Source organism: Sinohyriopsis cumingii, chromosome 12, assembly GCF_028554795.1.
Source record: "Sinohyriopsis cumingii isolate HCF-2022 chromosome 12, ASM2855479v2, whole genome shotgun sequence".
NCBI lineage: Eukaryota > Metazoa > Mollusca > Bivalvia > Unionida > Unionidae > Sinohyriopsis > Sinohyriopsis cumingii.
Window position 1 is genome coordinate 77,153,129 of NC_142972.1, and position 25,493 is coordinate 77,178,621.

Sequence of the window (25,493 nt, forward strand, 5' to 3'; positions counted from 1 at the left end):
GGTAATATTAATCTTGCAATAATGGCTGCATGATCAAGTCAAAGGACTTTGTTGAAGCTGGATTATTAGATTATACTGTTATTATTATCATACAGTGGGCAAGACAAAACTACAATGAATGGCAGAAAATCAATGTTCCTGCCACTTTTCCAAAACATTTGACTTTGGAAAAATGCTTTGTACTGACCGGAGTGTTTTATTTTGATATTGTTTCATCTTCATAAATTAATATTGATAATACGAAGGGCAGCATTTGTAATTGCTTTGAATATTAATGTGTTGATTTCTTTAGTATTAGGGGTACTATATTATATACAGCGGCATAACATAGCTATGGACTTTATCAAATGTATAAACCCTACCTTTATTTGCTAGGTAAATCCCTAATATATATATATATATATATATATATATATATATATATATATATATATATATATATATATATATAACCATTTTATATGAGCACTTTTCTATATATATATATATATATATATATATATATATATATATATATATATATATATATATATATATATATATATATAGAAAAGTGCTCATATAAATGGTTAATTATGTGACTAACTGTTTGCATAGACCCTGATTGATTCTGACCTATTTATTGTTTTAGTTGTCTATTTGTGAGAATATCAGCTATTTTTAATTTGTTTATATTATTAAAAGTAAAACAAAATTGTATTCTTTAATGTGACCATGGTACCAAAACCCCAAATAATCTGACACAGAGTACTGGAATTTATAAAGGTCACTATAGGTCAGTCACTGTGTATAATTATACAAGAGAGAATACACATATAGCTGTCATTTTGTTATAGCTACAATAAAGCTCATTTTAATTTAGTCAGTGCCGAAATGAAACTCTCAAAAGTGTTTGAAAATCAACTTGCATATGATTGTAACTTCCTTTGGATTCTTTGCAGTCTTTTGTTATTACAAAACTCAAAATGAACCTTACATTGTGTGCAGATTGTGTCTTCTGCCAATTTGAAATGTGCTGTACAAAACTCAAGAATATATGGCAATTCTGCAGAGACCCATTGCATGTGACGACTGGTACAAAACTGTATTTTATATAGATATGATAGCATGATGAGGCAAAAGTTTGTATCACCTCTGAACGTCCAATTGTTTAAAAAGACTTAAAATGTAATGCTTTTAAATACATTGCAAACATTTCTAACATTTGCATTGTTTAGAAGGAATGTTCAATTGAGATGAAGATCATACAATTCCATACTGCAGTGCTTAAACCTGGTGAATGAAATCTTGTCCTTTGGTTTATGGAAAGTTGCATTAGCCTGAGATTAAACTCTTGGTGTCAACCACTTATCGGACAGAAATATAGACCAGTCCAGGCATCGCCGATATTGCTACCTAGTTTTAACAATCCTGCAATTTGCTGAGTTTGCACATATAAAAAATTCAAAATTCTCTAATAAAACTTATATTCCATATTTGTTATCCTTGAATTGTGAATAAATAAGGTTGTTAAGACGTGTTGCGTACTGCTAATATCGTCGTGTGTCATGATAGATGCATTTTGACTTTCTGGCTCTTTGCATGCATTACAGAGCACTCATTAAGTACTTGACAGTTACCAATATAAGGATTACGTTCAGTCGTGTTACACAATGCAGCTGTGGGTGTGTAATAATGGGGGTTAGGTGGTGGCGAAAACATTTGGCTGGAGTCTTACTGGTCATTGTTTCTGTGTCCTTAATTAAGCATATAATATCTTGGTCCAGGCAAGTCAGGCTTTCGGTGGAAACCAGTATCTGCTTGAAATATTAACTTTATGTTACATATTGCATGTTAACCAATTACTGTATAAAATGCAAATGAAATTCAGATAAACTCAAGGGAATAATTTCATTCAAGCTTTTGAAAATCAACTTTATCTTCCACAATTTTGTGCACTGCAGTATTCCTGAAGTAAAATTTATAAATGATATGATAGCATCAAAGGATTTCCAAATGGTTTGTTCTATGCTGACATTGATTATATTTACTGCCACACTATATATCTTATAGCTACGGGTGTTGATTGAGATAAATATTTTCATAAAATAAAATAAAATATGTAACAACTTTACTTGTTTTTAATTCTACGTCTCATGGTCTTGTTGATACGAAATAAAAATAGTGTGTTTATGATATCCAATATAGCCACCATAAAAGAAAAAACTCTCATTATCACTACGAATCGAAAGTCAGATTGACAAAGGGTTTGCACTTGAAGATTTATTATGATCTATCATTGGTTCATAATGAAAATGATGTTGGTCTAATACCTAATATGACTGACACAGAAGCTATGTTGAAGATCGTCATTGTGCTACTCATCATAAAAGAAAATATCAACACGGGATTTTCACTTAAAGACTTGTGATGTCTAGCTGACCTTATTGGTCCTGCTCTATCATTTAATATGGTTTATATGGCAGCCATTTTGAACATCCTGTTATTACTACTACACCTGAAAGGAAATTCATACTGACATGGGGTTTCCACTAGATGCCATCAAGTTTGTCCTAAATGAAAAGAAGCTGATCTGATGACCAATTTGGCTTCCACAGCAGCCACCTTGAAAATATTGTTATTGCTACTCCTACTACGCAAAGTTTTCAACAGAATACATTTTATGGCATTTGATAGATTCTAAATGAAAATGATTATGATGTGATCACCAATGTGGCCTTCACAATGTCCCTTTCCAACATGTTGTTGTCGGTACTACTCCAAGATGAGTTGTCCTATTGATATTGTGCCTTCACTGAAGCCTTCCTTTGATGTATATTTGGTCCGAAATGGAAATTGTGTGAATCTGAAATTCAGTATGGCCTTCAAGTCAGACACATTAAAAATCTTGTTATTGTTGCTTCTCCAAAGGTGATATCAACATGGGGTTTCACGGAAAATGTATCTTAATATCTTCTTGGTCCTTTATTAAAATGATGCTGATCTGATGTCCACTATGGCCGACCATCTTGAACATAGCGTTTTCATCACACGAGTTGTTATAGTGTCTTTAAATTATGCAATGTGACCCTCTATATTGTCATCCTGATGACCATCCAGAAAATATCTCCTCTTCTGCCAAATGAATGACTGCATCAACATTTGATAATCACAGTCTTCTTATGATACCAAACTTCACCGAAATGAAAATGGTAAGATTGTACATGTACATATAATATGGCAGTCATGACAGCTGTCCTGGATATCATGTGAGTGCTGTTCACCCTGAAAAGTCATACTGATATGGAGTTGTCACCCTAACTATTCAACTGATGACTTAACCTGACCTAAATGAAAATGGTTCAAGTCTGACATTCAATATGCCAGTACAACCTTAGCTAAATTGAAAATCTTGTTAACAATGAAGACTATTAGACATCATGTCAACACACAGCAATCAAACGAAATAGATGGTTTTATTTTGAATGAATGGAACTCCTGATAAGTTAGTATATATTCAGTCCATTTAAAGAATTCTTGTTAATTCAGCTGCCATAATGACTTCTAAGTTTGCAACGATTTCCAAACTTAGTACAATTGAAGGACAGTGGCAATGGAAGTTTAACTTAAAACAGAAACAATGGTGCTTTCAAAGGCTAAACATTACAGTTCATAATGTAGCTTCAGCATTAGAAATGTCTAAATAGTCAGTAATCAGTTTTTTTACTTTTAGCATTGAAGTGATGTAATCACAAGATCCAGCTGTGTAGCAGCCTTTGTAAACAAACTGATAATGCAGTGATGTGATGGTGATTATATGGGAATTTGAAGTCATATATTTTAGACAAATAGAAAACAAATTTAATTATGGTGCGGAGAATATATAAAGTTGTCTCCTAAACAAATCGTAACATGTATTTTCTCTTTAAAGCTCTTGCTGTATATCATGACTGTAACCTCTTATGAAATGTAGTAAACCCTGTAAGCAACCATGGCCATGGAACAAATGCTGTACATATTCACGTATCTTATATGTCAGGTCTAAGTGCATACGGAATAAATCCAGATCTGACAGCACATAATACACAATCTGACATAGGCGTTTGCCATTGTGGTAGGATTAATTAATAGAACCAACAACATAGACCCTGATCATCCAGCACATTTCAAGGGTTTATGTCATGCAAAAGGACCGAAACTATAAACTAGTATACATTGTAAGTAATTTTAACAACTTTGACAGAGTTGTGAGATAATGTGAGTATTAAAATATGTTGGGTCAGAGACAGTAAAGTGCAAGAAACATAAGTTTCCTGTATATATCATTGATATTTATTCATTCTGGTTATAATAGGAAAATATATCCGATGCGAGTCATATTTGTGAGCTACGAAATTACATTGTTTGCTACTTTCAGTTTTGCCAGCTGTAGTAGTTGCCATATCTCTGGGTGTGACAAAGCTAGAGGGATATGGAAATGAGAAATTGTAAGTGATTTTTTTAGGATAAGTCATGTAGCATCACTACCTTTGTAGTTAACCTGCTCAAAGTTTAAGAGTACAATGTTGTTGGCCCATGTTCACAATCATTCATGTGTTATGCTATGCTTGTTTTTACTTTACAATCTTCATTTATTAATACATTTTAATCAGACGTGGAATATATATTTTTGTCAAGCCAGCCTTGTCACAAGCTGAACATTGTCATCACATTGATATCCATGTGAATGTCAGAACATAACATACATCCATCCATATGTCCATCTGTCTATGATGTGTAATGCTAAATTGACAAAAGTAGGTCAGATTGATCTATCCCCTGTGACTCAATATACCTTCTGCATTTGTGTTAGTTTATTGGGTACGTTTAGTCACATAAACATGGAAATTGATGTATATATGTATTCTTCTTAGTGCATTACCTTTCCATCAAATAATTAAATGACCTATGTTTCGGTTTGAGGTTCAGGAGTAAATGCGACATAGAGGTAGTGGGCACGTTCTTATTAATGTCTTATTATGAGTTACATCTGAACAAGATTTGAACACACTAAGGATTTGTCCTAGCATCTGCTTGGTTTACCATGATTATATTTCTATTGAATGATCTATTGACTATTAGTGACTTGGATCATTTTCAGCATAATTCATCTATTTGTTAATTTATTTTGCCAATGAGAATCAGTATGTGAGCATATATATTTGACAAGACTCATGGGCAGATAATCACAGAAAAAAAAACAATTTAGGTTTGGTTACTTGAAAAATGTTGACGTGTTTTACTTTTTAAGAATTTATACTTTTTTGAAGCAAAGTGTGCGAGCAATCTAAAACAATGTACATTTATTTATGGATTGGTGTGGATTTTTGTTATCTTTTCTCTTCAATATCTATACACAAATAAGTGTCTATATACACATGCATGGTGACAAAAATACTTTGTCAATATTGCTTATAACATTAGTACTACATGAGCATTGAAAACTTCGTCAAATTTCCACAGGCTGAAAGATTATCAAATACTCAAAGAAAAGGTTATATTAGTACGGAATAGGTTTGGAATAACATGATTATTATTATCAAATTTGTTTTCTTGAATAGAAAGTCTGTGTAGCAGATCATTTGTTTCAGCAGTTATCTTGCTAGAATTAGGCTGTACATGATTGTTTATACATTTTTTATTATTTGAATGCTGTGTTACTTGTTGTTCACTCTAAGTTTAAAATTCTTTACAATATATTTCAGTTGTTGGCTATCAATAGAGGATGGTCTAATATGGGCATTTGTTGGTCCAGCAGCGATAGTTATTTTGGTAAGAAAGCTATGATTCAATTGCCAAAGAGTGGTACATTGTTCTTGTTCAGTTAGATTTGTATCATATTATATACAACATTACACACCAAAGAACATTAATGTATGTATTTTATATACTTGAGTTTGATTTGGATTCAGTTCCATATCACCTAGTAAATGACATCAGATTTCTTTCATAGAATATTAACTGCTTTTACATGTTCAGGTTGCACCTCATAAAGAGGACTGGACCAATGCACACAATTTATATGGTAAATGTTTTTCTTTACTTCAAGAAAGCCTTTGATATAAATGAAATTCTGCTGTGAAGATTTAACTATTACAAGCTTGATAATTATTGTTTAAACTGGTTTATGTGATGCTAAAGCTAAAGGTCTCAGCAAGTAAATATTAACATTATTAGCTCACAAATTTACCTTATCCACTTAAGGATCATTCAAGGTTCTGTTTTATGTATTCTCCTATTTTTTATGCATGCAAATAATCTACCATTAAATAATCAATCCAGATGTGTTTGCAGATGATGCAAAATTGTAGGCATCAAATTTAGATATTGATGTTATCCAAACTAAATTATATCTGGATCTTATAAGAGTTCAAAGTTGACTAAGAAGGAAATGAATGATGCTAGATCAAAATGTATGATTTTTGTGACAAAATACACAAGTAAGGGAACCTTGAATTAATTCTTACAATAAATAATAATCAGTTAGAAATTGTCAAACATGAAAAACATGTAGGTAGATCAGACTTTACAATAGGATGACCATACTGACAAATATTTAAAAAATCTGTCATCCAAAATTGACATACTCAGAAAAATCAAGAATATTTACCTACATAATTTCGCATGCAATGCTACAATTCCTTCAGCTGCGTTGGACAACCATACCAAATCTGAGCTTGAGAAGATTAATAAACTTCAGATAATGGCTGCACACGTTTTTAGATGTGACCATTGATAATTCATCATAAGCTCTGTTTACATAATAAAATGCTTTATAATATATCAAAGGATTGATTTTCACAAGGTGGTTCTTGTGTATCAGTGTCTACATGGAGCTACACAAAGGCATTCTTTAGAGGGTATATTCATTTTTTATTCAGCATATTACATGGAAACTTTCATCTACTAAAAACAAGAACATGGCAATTAAAGAAACATTTTCAGTGCTCTACAGATTTCTGAAGAACAAACGTACACTGCATGTAAAAGCTGCAGACACTATTACAGTATTTATGAAGAGATATAAGGAGTATTATGTGTTACTAATAGCTTATAATATAATTTAGTATCTATGCTACTAAACAGATGTTAAAAAATAGTTATTACTGTTATCTTTTTTATGATGGAGATTATTATAATTTCATAACAGTGCCATTGTAGAAAATATTCATTGAATAAATTGGGCACACTCTGCGAACAAATTATTATTATTGTTGTTATCATTATTATTATTACTACTACTATTACTTAAATTTAAATTGACCTGGAGAAATAAATCAGTTTGCTTAAGAGTACCAACACTTGAAAAAAAAACGCATTTGAAATAAATAACTTAAAATACAAATAAAATTGTCCTTTACTTACTATTATTTTTTCCAGATGTCGAAGTTAATCAGAAAAGCTTGTACATGCAATATCTTGTTGAGTCCAAGCACATAATCTCACTTACTGTAAAGGTTTATTGATGATCAGAACCAAATTATTAAAATCATAGGTCCAGATCTGCTCTATCAAAATTAATATCCTAATAGTTCAGGGTCTGTACTGTTTGTTCTATTTATGATTTAAGCCAATAGCTTGGATCCTAAATGTGTCAGCATCTGTGTATTGTAATATATATATTTTATAGTAATTCAGTAATTTCATACATTCACTATGCAGTTGGTAAATTGCATGTAAGTTCAAATCTTTTTTACCTAACACAAACTGTATTCAGCACCTAGTGCTTCATTATAGCTGTTTCTTATTGACTTGTTTTTCAGCTCAATTTTGTCATCATAATAGTGATATTCCAACGGATGTTCAATACGTCTGCCATGAAGACCAAGTCTGAACAGGTTAAAGCTAAGTGAGTATAATCATGTTTGCATCAAAAATATATACTATCTTTTTATTGGTAGATTAAATTTTTATTTTATTGTTTTTATGTGAAGGTTTATATATAGATACATGGACTTTCCGACATCAGTCAAGAATTTTCTGGCAGCTATTGAAGCCTTTCTCCTGGGTCAAGCCCATTTGACAAGTTTGGAATGACCAGTCGTCCACAAGCAATCCACTAAACAGCTGTACTGAAAGTTCCATATATTTGGCAGTTTCAATTTCATTCCATTGGCTGGCATTTGTCAAAACGGTATTGTCAATTTATTGGCAGGCATTAGTCAAAATAGTATTGTCTATTCTAATGGTGCGCATTTGTCAATATAATATAGCCTATTCTAATGACAGGTATTTGTCAATATTTGTATAATAGTGTTAATTTAAACCCAAACATATGGTATTGTGATTGAGAGGATTGGAATATTACTACCGTCATTGTAAATGTTAAATGCTTTGCCAGCTTTGAATTATAACGACCAGCACTATTAGGTTTTTTGTGAACTATTTGGCCTGCTATAAACTGACCTTGACCATTGATGATTTGTCAGGTAGAATGCCATAATTAAGAAAGAACCCAGCTCTGATAATTGATGCAGTGGTATACTGTATTTAACTGACTTGTCAGCGCTGAAAATTGATCAAGTGGTATAACATTATTAACATACTTGCCTGCCCAGATAATTGATAAAGTGGCTTACAATTGTTAAAAGACTTGACTTGTCATCTCTGATAATTTGATCAAGTGGAATACCATTATTGACAGTGAAGTCAGATCTGATATTTGGTCAGGGTGGATACCATCATTAACAGACAAGCCAGTGTTGATAATTGATCACTTGGGATACCATCATTAACAGACATGACATCCCTAATAATTAGACATGTGCAATACTATAATTATCAAGTTTATCTCTTGGGAAAACTGGGGAAATTTGCAGGTTCTAGCCCTTAAACCATCACTATTTTGCATCCCTGAATCAAGTTTAAAGAAATATGATAACATAGAAGCCATCCCTGCTACTCATTCAGTCTGGATACCATCATTGACAGAGAAGCTAGCCTTTGTAATTGCATGAAGATACGAATGATGCACCATAGAACATTACCTGGAGATTTCTTTTGAACAAATTCTATGGGTCCAGAAAAAAGTTGGATACAAAAAGAAAGAAAAAAGAAACCGTACAAAACAAAAAAGAACAAAAAAGGATAACAAGCAGAAAAAGGCAAAGTATGAGGAACATTTAATGGACACTGGAAAATAAATTGGTTGTGGGTCTAATAGAATCAAGAAACAGGAACAATGTTGGTTTCAACCTGTCTTATGCTTTTATCTGATATATTCAGCAACCGATACTGTGTTTCAATGAAACAGGTCAATCCATGCCAGGTGTATACGAAAAGCAAAGACCATAGGCATCTTTAAGACAGCTACTGGCAAAAAACTAATGAAGAAGGGCCTAATTTTGCAGTAGCACATGCTTCAATTGCTAAAGCTATTACTAAACTGAATATAGTTCAGAGAGGTCGTATGTCATACCTATTTACCATAATCCTGACAATTATGTTGCAAAATCATGAAAATCATTTTAAAACGGTGTCAATTTAGATGACTCTTCTGGTTTCAATCAAACAATACAAAATCAAAGGTGCCTTGGATGGACAGAAGGAGTAACCAAAATTGACACCAGTTCAAACGGTGTTCGTGATTTTGCAACATGATTGGCAGTATTATAGCAAATAGATATAACATACTTCAGGAAATTCAGATGGATATTTACTGGAATAAAATTGCTTTGTCAAAAGTTGGCGTTGCGTCTGAAAATCACAAATCTAACACTAAATATCATTCTGAAAACAAACTGTCATTGATAAGTGCCAATCATGAAGGTGCCTCTGTCGACCTAGTCAAGTAGATTCAAAAGTTTTACTCATAAACTTAAACGTGCTATTCTGGATGAAAACAAATCAGTGTCATACATGATTATACAAAGGAAACTGCATTGTTTGCTTCATGTATTAAAGCTCATACATGCAACTATGTAGTAATTGATGTTCCTCCACAACTGTTCTGCTTATCTGAGATCTTAATATACATGCATATCTGACCTTGCTCCCTCAAATGATGTCATGTACTGGACCTGCCACCAATCAACACATTTTTAGAGCCCTACTCATCGTTACACTGACTGATTCTTGGCAACTATGAAACGTTTATGGTGTTGTGGGTTAACACCATTGTTCAACACATGATATGCTATATATGGCGGCCAGTATATCTCATGGAGGAAGAACCCGAAGAAAACCTTGGGAAGAACCAACTGATCTATAGAATAATAGGGGAAAGACTTCTTACATGCCCACGTTGGTTGAACTGGAGACTCGAACCCAGGTGGACAGATATTATTTATCAGTGATCTGTAAAGGTGAGTGCCTTAAATCACTCAGTTACCTGAGGCCCCAACAATGAACAGTGCTTCCTCTTTAACATGTGGTCAGAAGAAACAATAGTCACATGACGCACGTTATAAATTTGAATGTTATGCTATGTGTTCTTATAACAAGGTTCACTGTAGCAATACTAATGGATAAAATAAATACAACAAGAGGATGTTATGCCACATTATGTTCAGTTGCTTTCATACAAGAACTAAATTCAATGGAAGCAGTGAAAACAACAATATATAACAATTTAAAGAGTTCTGTGAATTTACCCACTACATGAAATGGTAGTGATATGAAGTGTGGCTTTATAGCGAGAAAACAAAACTGTATTTACATTACCAGGAATGGGTTAGTATTTACATATCTTTCCAGATGAGGTAACTCTGACTAAAATCAAAATATATGGATTCTGTTTGAAATTATTCCTGAATCGTCACCAAACAGTGTGTGTAGAGTTCGCATATTTACATATTCTTACTTTCTTTACCTAGAACCGCTGTTCGAAGTCTTTGCGTTCTTTTGCCCATCACAGGAATCACATGGGTGTTTGGACTATTGTCAGTCAATGAAGATCTGGTTGTCTTTCAATATTTGTTTGCAATAATAAACTCCTTGCAGGTATGCATGATTAAATAGTCACTTCCAAAATGTTTAATACATGTAGGTTAAAATAAAACATCAGCTACCCCAGTATTTCATTATTACCTTTTCATTTAAGTGGTACTATATTTTGTATTTTGTACATCATACAGTGTATTATTAGGGAATATAGACTATGTTGAGTACACCTGATTCAGTCTTCATTTCTAAAAATATTGTTTGCAATTTCAGTAAATTCATGATTGTAATATATCGGCATAGCCATAACAGAGAAATAAGATAATTGGTACAAATATAATGTCACATAATTAACAGTATTGATATTTTGGTTAGTAATTGTTTTCTTCCTTGATGGTTGATGTTTTCGTCTTTGATGCTTGAATTAAAGATGAGTATTGCCACAAACACTGAATCCAGGAATGTCAATTTGGTGAAACAGGTTCATTTTATACACTTTTGTGTGCATATTAATATCATGTTAATTTGTTTCTCTTTCCGTTTTCAGGGACTTTTTATTTCCTTGTTCTATTGCTTCTTCAATCATCATGTAAGTTCAAAATAAATGCGATTTTTGAAATGTTATGATTCTAATCTGAATGTATGTAAACATGGTGATTATATTAAATGACTATCTTTAGAATCAGCCATTTGGTATAGTTTGGCTGATTTTAAGCATGTATATTCAGAATATTTTTGTGTACTTGCATTTATTTGCATATGTGTACCTATCCTTTATCTGTTTTAACTTCATGAATATTTTTATACGGCACTGCCCAGGACCAGGGCATACATACATACATACATACATACATACATACATACATACATACATACATACATACATACATACATACATACATACAGACAGACAGACATACATACATACATACATACATACATACATACATACATACATACAAAGAGTACAAATCACATGGCGAATAACAGTCATTTCAAGTGCACTGGATCCAGTATGGGATTACGTGTGTCAGGGATTGATTAAGATAAATGCTATAAACTGATAACAAAGAGTGCAGCACTGGTATCTAACTAGCCTTAGTACTCTTGACACCTAATGAGTCTTTGTCAAAAGCAAATACAAAACATAGACAAGACAATCAAACAAAACACATAGTTCGTTGAAAAAGACTCATTATGAGACGAAAGCGCTTAGGCGAGTTAGATATTAGTTTTGCCCTGTTTGTTGTCAGTTTATTGCATTGATGTTGTTGTTGTTGTGGGGTTTAACGCCATTTTTCAGCACATGATAGGCTATATATGGCGGCCAGTATTAATGGTGGAGGACGAACCTGGGAAAACCCCGGGAACAACCACTGACTCACGAGAAGCTACTGGCAAGCTTTCTCACATACCCACATTGGCCGAATCCTATTTATTTATATTTATATATATAGCAAGTGTAGCATTCTCCTACTTTTTCATTCAAGTAAAATTTATTGTGAATTGATCTAAAGAAGATTGGAGATAAAACTGGTGTTGACTTTTTCTGCCTCATATAAGAAAGAGCATACTACATTATAATGTTGTCTCTCTGTTGCCGAATTGGTTTCCATGCAATAGTTTTAGTTGTCCACCTTCTATAGTTACCAAACTGTGTGGATGTTTCCACTTGGGGCTCGGAAGAACCTGTCAATCTCAGGGTCAAAAGGTCAAATACCAAGGTTTTTGTGACTGATTAAAGAGTGGTTCATTATTTACGAAAAGTTTTGGAGAGCTTTCTAATGGTGCATGAATCAATCATATTTATTTTGGAGTCAAAAGGGCAGAGTCATGTACTGAAATGCACAGAAACAGAAGCTTTAGGTGAGATACTTAAAAAAAACCTTGTAGATATTTTGCACTTAGGGTAATTTAGAAGCTTATTAACTTTCGGGTCGAGAGGTCAACATCAGGGTCTCTAAAAGAAGACAAATTGTTTATAGGCAAAAACAGTGACTCTGCATCTCAGACTTGTCCCAAACCACGTGATGGCTTGTACTTACAGTAAGGAAGAAACCTATTGATATGAGGATCAAAAGGTCAAAGGACAATGTCACTCTTAAATAAATAAAATGGTTTCAGTGCAAAAATATAATTTATATACACTGAGACTGTTAAACTTCAAAGAGGTATTACCACAAATTGAAATAAAAAATGCATGATAGTGGCATATTTTGCAGAGTTGAGAAGACTTCATATATACTAATGACTGGTTAAAACAGGAAGCATTCACATCTTTTGATTTCATTGAAATTATTCTTTGAGATTTCAGTTTTCACTTTAACTATCTTGAAAATTCAGAAACTTTAGAAATACTAGATCATATCCAAACTTTCTTTAAGTAGAATCGAATTCATGCATGACATCCCAGTAAACCTGGAATCTTTGTTTTGTTCTGTAATTTCATGGTGTTTGTGTAAACTTTTTTTTGTATATTTTTAATATGTTTTATAATATTGTAAAGCACTCAGGTCTTCTAAAGATAGGGAGCTGGAATAAATCTACATTATTGTTATCATTAATGTTATTATTGTAAAGATTGCCTCATCTTTTTTCTTAAAGCTAAGAGAAGCCATAAAGCAAATTAATGCTAAAAGAAAGCGCAGCCAGGTATCTAAGTCCTTTTTCATAAGACTGTAGACTATATTTGAAGACAAGCAAGGTCTACGTTAGAGGCTAGATTTCATTTACCTGTCAAATATAATTTTTTATTAAATACTCCATAAATAATCCATTTTCAATCATTATATTCAGAATATGCAGTATCCTGTGAGATTGAATAGTTATAAATATTATACATGTTCGATATTAATTACTTTCCTAATAAGGAAAATACTTAGCTGAGTGTACAATTCCAAAGCAACACACTTTTGTCCACTATCGAAATAGTTGCCTTAAGCTTTTAGATGTTCTCGTCTTTTTTTCAAGGAACATTCACACATAATATAAGTCAAACGTCAACTAAAAATGAATATTAGTAACTCATTCCCATATGTAATTCTTTTTTTTCTTGTATTTTGTCTGTATCCTTGATTACAACAAGATTTGGATAAGTCTTCCTATCTCAAAGATGTTAGCTCTAGCAGGTATTATTTTTAGATGTGATGAATTTATATATGCAGGGTTTAGTTTTTTGTATACATATGCATATAAGTACAATTTTCTATTTAGCATTACACATTTCAGTTGTTGAAATTTACTTTCATAGAACAATAATATATCTTGTGAACTATAAAGTGGTTTAAAGTTAGTACTTTTCTGGAGTATACCGAAAATAATATTGTTTTATACCAGCCAATTTGGTGAACTCATTCTTAATCCTACCATGCACCTAAGGTAGCATATTGTTCCAAGAACTCATTCAAGGCCTATTTCGGTATCAAACCAATAAAGTAAAAATATAAAGGAGCGATGTTTTGATTCAGTCTTTCTATCCAATAATATATAGTTGTACACATGCATGTATTACGTACAACATCCTTCACATCCACCATTACTCTTAAATAAAGAGACACGAAACTTTGGTAAGTGATATTTATATTGGTGCATACTTTACCAACACTTTTTGGAATTCTTTTGCATTACTTATGGTGAGCCTGGGATACTAGGTATGATTTTACACATATTTCAAATAGTTCCTACGTTGCTTCTGTCACTAATCCAAGAATATTCATAGTGATAAATGTCTATGGTGTCAACACATTTTAAACATGGTACCTGTTGGTTTTGTCCTGGGGCTTTCCATATCAGCAAGAACTTAAACCAAGGGTTATAAAATATACAATGTTAAGCACCCTGCCATATAGACATTTATCCTCATGTTGCACAAGAGAAGATTAATTTATAAATGCTAGTGACATGTACTAAAAGGCACACCCCTAACTCTGAGTTTCAAATAGAAGTTATTCTGCCAGTCATTCATAGTTTAAGTTTAATTAAGCTTCTCTCAGTATACACACAGTTGTGGAGTTTTATTTTAGGTTTGTTTTGTATAAACATTTCAGGCATGATGTAGAACCCTATTTATACCTTGATTAATGAATCTTCTGTTCATATCTCTTTGCAAGATATGCAGATTACACATTTAGTACAGCTTGTTTTGTTTACTCAGATCCTTACTATCAGCAACACATATATAAAAAAGCCAAAATATTTAAATTTCAGCAATTTGATACCCTTGATGAAAGTCAAAAGAATAATGATTATGATCTTGAAGGTAAGTTATATTATGTTTAAAATATATTTATATAAATTCTTCGCATTTACATCCCTTAAAGAAATATGTTGACTATGTAAAACAAATATGAATATATATTGTACCCATCTGCTTTACCTATAACCTTTTTGTACTATCGTCTATGTGGATCGATTGATAGATTAATGAATGCTAGGTGGTATATATATATATATATATATATATATATATATATATATATATATATATATATATATATATATATATATATATATATACACACACAATTTCTTCTTCAAATATATTACCAAACAATAATACCTTAGGAGATTGACTATCTCGCAAATCCAGACCCCCAGCTAACCACGTTTAGCTTACAAACTAAATAATGTCTGTCCACCTAGATTGAGGTCAGGCAGAGTGATCTCCATTGACACAGATATTGGTGCCAAATCATATGAAATTGATAGGTGATACATATCTCTCAAACAGTGATGACTCACAGAATCAACAAGCAGTTTGGACACTTTCTTCCTCAAAAAAGATGGAAGGAGGATCATCATTGAAGGGGAGTATACTCTGCTTATAAATTTTCAACTTTCCTGTTCTTACTTTTGCCGACGACAAAGCTTCCATACATTATATGTTTTACTTTTGACATCTTAACATAGATAGACACCTTTGGTACATGCTTGGACAGGATGCATTGGCATCCCCTCTCATTATTATAGGTGCATGTATGGTGCGTCCCACAGGATGGATCAATATTGCTCATGACGACCTCTGCAATCAATGGGATTTCGAGACTAATGAGCTGTTTCATCGATCACACCTAATTTTACTTTCAAGAAGGAAAGGATGATATATCAACATAAATATTATCATCCTGAATAAAGTGGTCTATCTGTCCTGCATACTGGACTAAACTCACAACAATGAATTTGATTCATACTTGACTTATGATCCATATTTTAGCTGTATTGGTCATCGACCAGAGGAATTTATGGAATGGCCAGTTATTCATCAGCCATCCGCCATCCATCCTTTAGCATAAGTTTGTTCTCGCTACTCCTCCTAAACTACTTCTAGAACAGCCCCAAAATATTACACATACATTCAGCTATGGTCTAGTAGGTCCTAGATCCCCTATGGTCCTACAATGGCTATTGTGAAAATATTATCATTCCCTTCATGTATTCTGACCAGAAAGTCATATTGACATGTGGATTCACTACAATATTTCTTATTGTGTATTTTTGATTCCGGGTCAATTAGTTATCATTCGAATTCACTGTGTCTGAAAGAAGAACTATGTATTTTGCATTAACAACATTTGTTCTAGACTATATACCTTGGACTTGTACTTATGATATTGAACTTAAAGTCTAAAGATCAAAGGTCAGTTGATTGTGGTTAAACAGAAAATGTATTTTTTGCATAGTAACATTTGTTTTGAGAAAGTTACTTTACCAAACGTTTCGGATATCTTACTCTAATTAGGATAATAACTGAAGTACAACTGGGAAGCTTTTTGCAGTCTGTAGGCTACCCATCAAAGTGTTTGCAGTCTCCAGGCTACACATCAAAATGTTTATAAGCTGTTTCAATCTTAGACAAAAAGCATTTGCAAACTGTTTTCATCTCGCAGGCAATCTGTTTCTGAAAATATACCTTCTGAGTAATTTCGGTACCTAGATTGCAAATTAATATGTTTGGTGACACATTATGTATACCTTTACATATTCGTCTGCTTAACATTGATCAACAAAACAAACAAATTCTATTTTGAAAACAAATTCACATAATTTCTTTGTAGCTTCAAGCGAGAATATTTTCCTGGGATCTGATAGACATATGCGAAAACAGGTAGAATCATATGACAAATATGGTCTACCAAACAACGGATATGCAGCAGAGTCCAGTACAACTATTCAAGACAAGAGGAGTGATCATATTGTTAGCATAAAAGATCTGAAAATATCAAATAATCTTTATGATTCAGCAAATTCTAGTACCTGTGCTGACATAAATACTGGAGACTCTAAAATTCATATGGAGGTATGTGAATTTAAAGTACAAGTAATACAGTGGTTTTTCACTATAAAATACATGTGTTGCACTGGTTTCTCACAAAGTCAATTTAACATATGATAAACGTGTGTAAAAACATGACCAATTCTGACTTTATCAGGCAGAGAACATTCCCGTATGAAGGGGTTTCAAATTAATGCTAATGATGATAATCCGAACTGTCATAGATGGCTCCTACTAATAATAAAAAACTATGAACAATAACTTCACAAAACCTCCTGAACAGAATGTCATCAAATTTGGTACAAACCATTTTGTCATGAAAACCACTGCAAATAATTCCAACATCCTTCGATTATATCCACATTTACTAGATATAGAACAGTAAGTTAACAGAAAATATAAACAAATACTTTAAATAGCATGTTAATGAAATCTTTGAAATAGAATGTGTCCAAACTTGACATAAATAATCTTGGTGTGGAGGCCTTTCAAATTTGTACAAATTGTGTTCGAGTGGTCTAAGGTATTTGGTTTTACCGATCACTCACCTCTGTCCATGTCAGTTTGAGTCTCAGGCTCAGCCAATATGGGGATGTAAGAAAGATTGCCAGTTGTTTCATGTTTGTAAGTGGATCTTCCCAGAATTTTCCCAGGTTCTTCCTCCGCCAAATATACTGGCCCCAACGTATAGATTGTCATTTGCTAAAACATTGCTGTCACCCCAAAAGTCAAAAAGCAGCAAACAAATAATGTCAAGCCGCTTGCAAATATGACCACTTTTATTAGAATAGATAAAGCTTTAAACAGATAATAAAACTGCTAAAGAAAATTTGCCATTACTTAAAAGAAAGCATCCTGGCATGAAAACCTGTAAGACTTGTTCTTTTTAATTCTTGCTTATTACAATTGATTAAAGTAGTTTGTAAAATGAAAGAGAAAGATACGTTTAAATTGCTACTTCTGTAACAGTGGTAAACAGGGTTGAACCAAACTATAAAAAGGTATCCTGGCATATGCAGCTTTAACAATTTTAATAAGGGCCTCATACATTTACACCCAAGCTTCCAATTTGCTATTTCACATATGGCAGCTATTACCAAAAATTGAAAATCATTTATGTTAGTTAATCACATATAACTGCTGACATAATATAAACATCATGGATATATGCATCGTAGTAAAGGAGCCGTGGAATATAAGACAAATAGTAATGATCTAGTATCAGATACATTGATAATGATAACAAAACCTTGAACGGTTTTTAAAACAATTATTCTATACCATAATTGCAATTAATGGCATTGTAAGAAGTTTAAACAAAATCGCATCCAACTGTTTCAGATTTCTTGGCTAATTCTCTTGCATTTTGCTGGTAGGAAAATGTCTGCCAGGTGAGCAGTCTCAGGCCTACTTGTGCCTTCTGTTTGTGTTTGAATCATGTTTTATATAGATCAAGACAATAAATTTTGTTTTCTTTGATATTATTATATTCATATAAAGAGAGAGACAATAAATATAGTTGAGCTACGAAAGCTGAAGGCACTGTGAATCAAAACATTTTATTAGAATCTTGAGTGGTTTCACGTTTTAAAGATGCATGCAAATTCAGGATTTAGGCTGGAACTAAATATATCATTTAACAGAGTTTCCATGTGTCAAGAAAAGCCAACGAGTTTTTGTTTTTCCGGAAAGACATAAAAAATGTATGTGACGTAAAGAAAAATTGAAGTTTTAATCAAATGTCATTGTAGTAATACTGGCTTTTGTGTTATCAATTATCAATTCTGTCGAAGACATTTCTGGATGAAGTCTATCTTTATGGCAGATTTTTAATTTAGATATTGGTATTTTGAGATTTGTTGTTAACACTTGGGTATATTAAACCCCATGATAAGATTTAATAATAATTTCATCAGCACTTTGTAATATTACTGAATCTATTGCATAATGATAAAGGTAATGATATCAATAAGTCCTCTTTAATGTTTAGTGTTTTCATAATATGATATATATATATATGTATATGGATATATATATATATATATATATATATATATATATATATATATATATATATATATATATATATATATATATATATATATATATATATATATATATATATATATATATATATATATATATATATATATATATATATATATATATATGTATATATATATATGTGTATATATATATATATATATATATATATATATATATATATATATATATATATATATATATATATATATATATATATATATATATATATATATATATATATATATATATATATATATGTATATATAAATATATATATATATATATATATATATATATATATATATATATATATATATATATATATATATATGGGAGCTCCAGGCCTAACTAAAAATTGGCCATTTTAACTTTAAACAGACTAGGAATGGAGGATAACGATATAATATAGTGTACCATTGCGTAATCGTGCACATGAATGTGTGATGGATTCACACTTATGTATTGTAAACCATTTGAATGCAAGTATTATTTGAATGGGGCGCAAATACCCACCTGTGAAGGAAGTAATTATATATACCTGATGTTGTTTAGTCCATTAAAGTTACTGCACGTGCCAAGATGGCAGTGGGTTAAATGTGACTCAGAGGTTTGATAGTTGGTGCAAATTTGGAATTTATTTTGTCCTTGCTTGTCTAATATTTGAGGGTTTGAGAAAAAGACATTTTCTTGTGTACCTATTTCCATAGTTTTGCTTTCAAAATTTGCACATTTGAAAGTATTTAATTTTCTTGATTAACCTCAACAAATACATCAAATAAAAAAAACTGTAACGAAAGTACATGATGACCACTTTAGTAATATAACCGGAAATGACACCTTGTTGACTTTAATAACTCGAAGAGTTGATCCGAATATGTTAAGCTATAGTATGTATTTCCATTCCCTAAATGTATTCGTTTAAACTGCATATAAAAAGAAAACTTCTTTGTCAGATTTATATTTTCTATATTTTCATATTTTTTTTTTTATTTTGAATATTTCATCTGTATCCACAGAGTCAAACATATGACTACATAGATGCTTCTACAGAAGATTCTAACTCGGGTGAACACCAGGCAGGAATGGAACCAACGTTAGATAATAATCTCAAAGCATCTGTAGAAGGATCAGGCTACCAAAGACTTGAGCAGACGTCATCACTGAGCTATTACAAAGTTTTTACAGGATTTGGATTTGACCCGCATGATCCTATATATGACAACGTTAGTGGATATGATCAGGATCAGACTTCATCAAAGGTAAGAATGAGTATTTCACCTGATTAAGATCTCAGTTCCAACAGGGGAAAACAGAGTACAAAGCACGAAAAATCGGATAATGCACAATCAAATCGAGTTTCCAAAGATGAAGTCTACTATAAATCAGTCACCACCAGGTGTCAGTGTTCCAGTTATTACTTCGAAAAGCAGACAATCCAAAGATTATAAGAACAAGAAAGTTCCAGTAAATCAAGTAAATCAGACAAGGAACACAAGGTAAGGCATGTAAAAGATAGTATGATCGTAAATAAACATTATGCAGAATAGGAAGGAGACATAAGGTGTCAGGATAATTGGATTTCCAAATGATAACTTCATGACAAAATCATCGTGCATCCAAGAACAGCTGTTTTAAGTCAACATTTTCCTAATAAGATCGATCTATGTATATTCGCTATAATTGTAATCAGTTATAAAATAAAACATAGGTATATTTGTTGACCAGACTCGTTAATCGTGCCTATTCTGTCTTGTTATGCATTATTATTCCTGATAACTGTTAATGAGACGATTTTAGTGAATGTCTTTAGCAAATAGTGATATATGCAGTTCGTTAACCCTAAGCAGTAAACCAAAACAATATAGACCCGCACTGCTGATTCAGTATGCATTGGCAAATCATTGTTTTAGCTAATGAATTGGGCTTGTATATACATATAAATGGTAGAGGGGCCTCGAGTCGTAGAGTGGCCTAAAGCGCTCTCCGGTACGGATCAATGCCATATCACCTCTGTCTGCATGGGTTCGAGTCTCGGATTCGGCCAATATGGGTATGCGAGAAAGCTTGCCAGTAGTTTCTCGAGAGTCGGTGGTTCTTTCCGGGGTTTTCCTGGAATCTTCCTCCACCAGTAATACTGGCCGCCATGTATGGTAGATTGTAAACCCAAATAATCATTTCATGATCCGCATTGTGCTCTATGTCCTTTTAATTGATATAAAACACATTTAAATACATTTACTTTATTTTAAGCGCGAAAATAATTGCATCTACTATTTAAGATTAATAATTTTGTTTGGCATCAGATTTTGAGAACCAAATATGTATGTGCGCAGAACCTTTTCATTTATATTTCTTAACTACCTCAGCTTCGTGCAATGAATATTAGAAAACATTGTAACATACTTTACATCTGTCATTACCTTTTGTTCATCTGGGTTCTAGCTTAGATCGAGGTAACGTGTTCATGAAAGACGTTCGGGACACGTGTTGGTCATCAGTTATTGGTTAAAGTTCTTCCCTTACTTCCTGTATCATTCCTGCCCTTTGTGCCATGCCCCATCCTTGAGACATGAGGATGTGCCACCTGATATATATCCTATCAATGGATCATCTCTTGTGCATCTCCTTTATTTCTTCTTCTGATACGGTACTCAGTCATAATACCTTACGAGCGCTACTACTATCTTACAAATTCAGCCCTCCCAGACAAAACCTTTTTAGGTTAAAAGCTAGAAGTTATATGCCCTCCTAGGTGGGAATTATAAAGAGTGATCTCATCTTGATACCATGATTGGCACCGTATCTCATGAAATTGTCAGTTTACTTCCAATCATGACAAGTAGCATGCTCTTCATAGACAGAGAGGCCTTGCAAAATCCATACAATCAGCTTGGAAGTGTTCTACGTTAGAAAAAGTTGGAGGAGTTTCATATTAAAAGGGAAGTATACTCGATCTATACATTTCCAACCTATCCGTTATTGCTTTCGCCGAAGATAAATTTTCCTAACTTTCTATGTTATCACTTTGCCATCTTGACACAATTAGGCTACTTTGGTAGATACATGCACGGGTAGTGATGGCGTCCCCTCATATTGCTAGAATTGTGTTAATAAGTGCATGTCAGGAGCGAGATATAGAAAAACTCATTTAATTTGCTGTATAATTCCACTGAGACAGGATACATACAGTTAAGATGATGCATATTATCGTGTCTTAGTGTCTAGGGGAGGCTTTACTGATTTAGCTGTATATAACAATATTGGCCCTTTGCGACAGGCAACTCTGCCTCATAATGAGTATTGTAGTTTATATACGCACCCTCGTGAATCATTTTAATCAGCATAGCACCTCGAAACACTTGTGGTATACTATGGCAATCTTGGTGACTATGTTTCCAAGAGATGTATCTTAACACGATCTCAAGCTATTGCCACTCAAATGAATGTATACTTAATGACACTTTATAAGTAACGAGATCTAACTCATATATAGCTGCAAGTGTAGTGAGCCGCCATCATCGACATCCTTTTTCAACTATTTTACAGTTAGCCAACAGACATTGACTTCACTACTTTAATCGAAAAGAAAGGAAAACTGTTTCTCTAGTTCCCTTGTAGTTAATAGATCTTACTATCGCGTGTAAAAGTCCACCTTGTAGCCGTGGACTAAAGAGGTTGTCCACACACACTGTTCCGCCTCTTTGTTATACATCATCTGCCAGGTCTACAGATGAACTTACTTTTAACTGTATCCACAATCTGACAAAGGTCATACGATTATGAGACTGCTTACCTTGTCAGTTACAAGTTCCAAGTGTCTGCGGATGTTTTTTCTCGTAAATGCCATCCCTCAATTTTCTATTTGGATATCCAATAGTTGATTTGTAACGTCAGGACAATGGGATCAAGGCTGCATTAAACATCTATGGTGCTCTTCAATACGCGGAATACAGTAACCTAATATCACCACGAATCATACAGGAAATATATGGGAATATGTATATAAAATTGCTTACCACGTAACATTGCGGCCAAATATACCTTGGTCATAACCGTAACAGCAGCTACGAATTGTTTAAGAAATATATATTTACATTCACTAAGTCCACAGAGTACATTGCTATAATAATAGCAACTTTGGAAACCAATATCTGAACCAGACAACTTTTCACACACTGTACTTCACAATCAGTTTTGTCACACTTTGCTTAACTGACAAATGTTTTACACTTTACTTGACTTATAACTGTGTCACACTTTACTTCACTGATATCTGTATCATCCTTCACTTATACCTATATCATACTTTTCTTCACTGATAGCTATGTCACACCTTACCTCACTGATAGTTGTGTCACATTTTACTACACTGACATCTATGTCACAGTTTACTGATAGTTGCGTCATACTTTACTACACTGACAGCTGTGTAACACTTTACTGATAGTTGCGTCACACTTTACTACACTGACATATGTGTCACACTTACTGTGTTCATAGACACCACATAACTATTAGCCTCCATCTTACTGAAAGTTCAGATCTACATACGTTTATGCCCTGATGCACCTTACTTGATGTCATACTACCAACTAATCACTACTATACAGGGAGATAGTGTTCAAACTAGCAGTTAATAGACTGTTGTCGATCTTGTGCCGATAACATAACTAACAATTTCGGAGATTAAGATGTTATTAGTTACCTGCCTATGAATCTACATTTTGTTTTATTTTTATAAATTCACGTATTGCTGAAACAAAAATGATGAAATAAAAACAGGAAATAGTGTATGCACCATAATTGTAATGATAAACCAAAACCTTATATTTGTTCGAACACAATAACCCTATGGATTTACCAAACTTTTATGGCATCACCTGTTGTTGAGAAGAAAACATAATACAAATCAGCTTGCATCATAAATTACCTAATAGACCATGTACATTGAATTTGTTTCTGCACAGTAATTTTGGTTTTGCACTCTATATCTAAGTTTACTTTGTGGATGTCTTCCACATAGGGTATGAAAGAAGGATGTTGATTTTGCTATCAAATTATTCGAGGCTAAGATCACTGTGACTGAAAGAAGAAAAACATTTCTTCATTATAACATTAGTTCAGTATCAAAGACTTTTACCAGTCTTTGTGGACAGTTTGTACATGGAGTACTACAAATGCTATATAGTTGAGGGTCAACAAGTCCAATTGCAATGTCACTAACTGTATTAAAAATGTTTCTACTCAAAAACTGAATGGATGACTTGCACTTTGTCCAGAACAGAAGTTTATAGATTTTGAGTATAAAGTTCAGGGCTGTGGTAAGTCTCATAAGACACAATTGGTGTCGTTACATTATGTTTAGTCCAAGACTGCATAAATTGATAAATGTTTAAGTTGAATAAAACCCATTGGTGCGTAATCTTCAGTCAACCTTTCCCTGTTAGTGACAACACATAAGGATAGTATGTACTGGGTGGGAATATAATGTAGTGTTCATGGTAACCATGTTGCTTTTAGCATAATTTTCCTGAAGCTGTTGCATCAACAGGTATGAAACTTAATGTTTTGCTTCTATAATTTGTGATTTTTTTAATTATGCCAAAGCAGAACTACTTATCCTAAGGAATTTCGGTTAATACGAACAGTTTGCTACAGCAAACAAGTATGTGTCTGATATGGTTTGTTATCATGGATTCCAGTCAAAATCAATTATTTAACTCTTATTGATAGTGGTAAGGTTCAGCAAGGACTCGTGGTGGAAATTTGCTACATATTGAACTATTGTAAGACGTTTCTGCTTTGGAGAGGAACTATCAATATGCGGAACAATAACTGTATATTTGCATCTCTTCTGATACATTGTAATGGAAGTAAATAAGTCACTATTTATAGCTAAAAAAAACCTTACCTACTGATTTCCCATTATATATTGAGCTTCTCCCATGAATTACATTAACGATACCAATATAACTAGATAAGATCATGTTTTCCATAATTATGAGTTAGCACATATGTATTAAAGATATCTTTATTGTATGTGCTTCATATTCTTTATACAATTTGAATTTGAGTTCACGTGACACATTGTGTACCTAAGGCTTATCTTGTTACAAAGAATTGTTTCATGATGATGAAGGTAAGTTTCATAGCCAAGACACAAAGAAGTATCATCTTCATCAAACTGGCAAGTAACCTTTTGAGCACAGTTGGTCGTATGTTTACAAAAAGCAAGAGTAGTCCAAATATGCAGCGGAAACACAGATTAATATATTGA

General features: G+C 32.8%; 1 protein-coding gene across 1 annotated transcript in view; it reads left to right on the plus strand.

The window, feature by feature from the left end:
- LOC149786790 (adhesion G protein-coupled receptor L2-like) overlaps positions 1-25,493 on the plus strand; it is an 84,213-nt gene that overhangs the window by 52,975 nt on the left and 5,745 nt on the right. Inside the window, exons 18-26 of the mRNA XM_089975980.1 lie at positions 4,397-4,466; positions 5,724-5,790; positions 7,782-7,867; positions 10,833-10,959; positions 11,447-11,488; positions 13,504-13,577; positions 15,009-15,157; positions 16,953-17,194; positions 20,233-20,475. Coding sequence (XP_089832106.1) covers positions 4,397-4,466; positions 5,724-5,790; positions 7,782-7,867; positions 10,833-10,959; positions 11,447-11,488; positions 13,504-13,577; positions 15,009-15,157; positions 16,953-17,194; positions 20,233-20,475 — 1,100 coding nt within the window. The remainder of the gene's footprint in view (positions 1-4,396; positions 4,467-5,723; positions 5,791-7,781; positions 7,868-10,832; positions 10,960-11,446; positions 11,489-13,503; positions 13,578-15,008; positions 15,158-16,952; positions 17,195-20,232; positions 20,476-25,493) is intronic.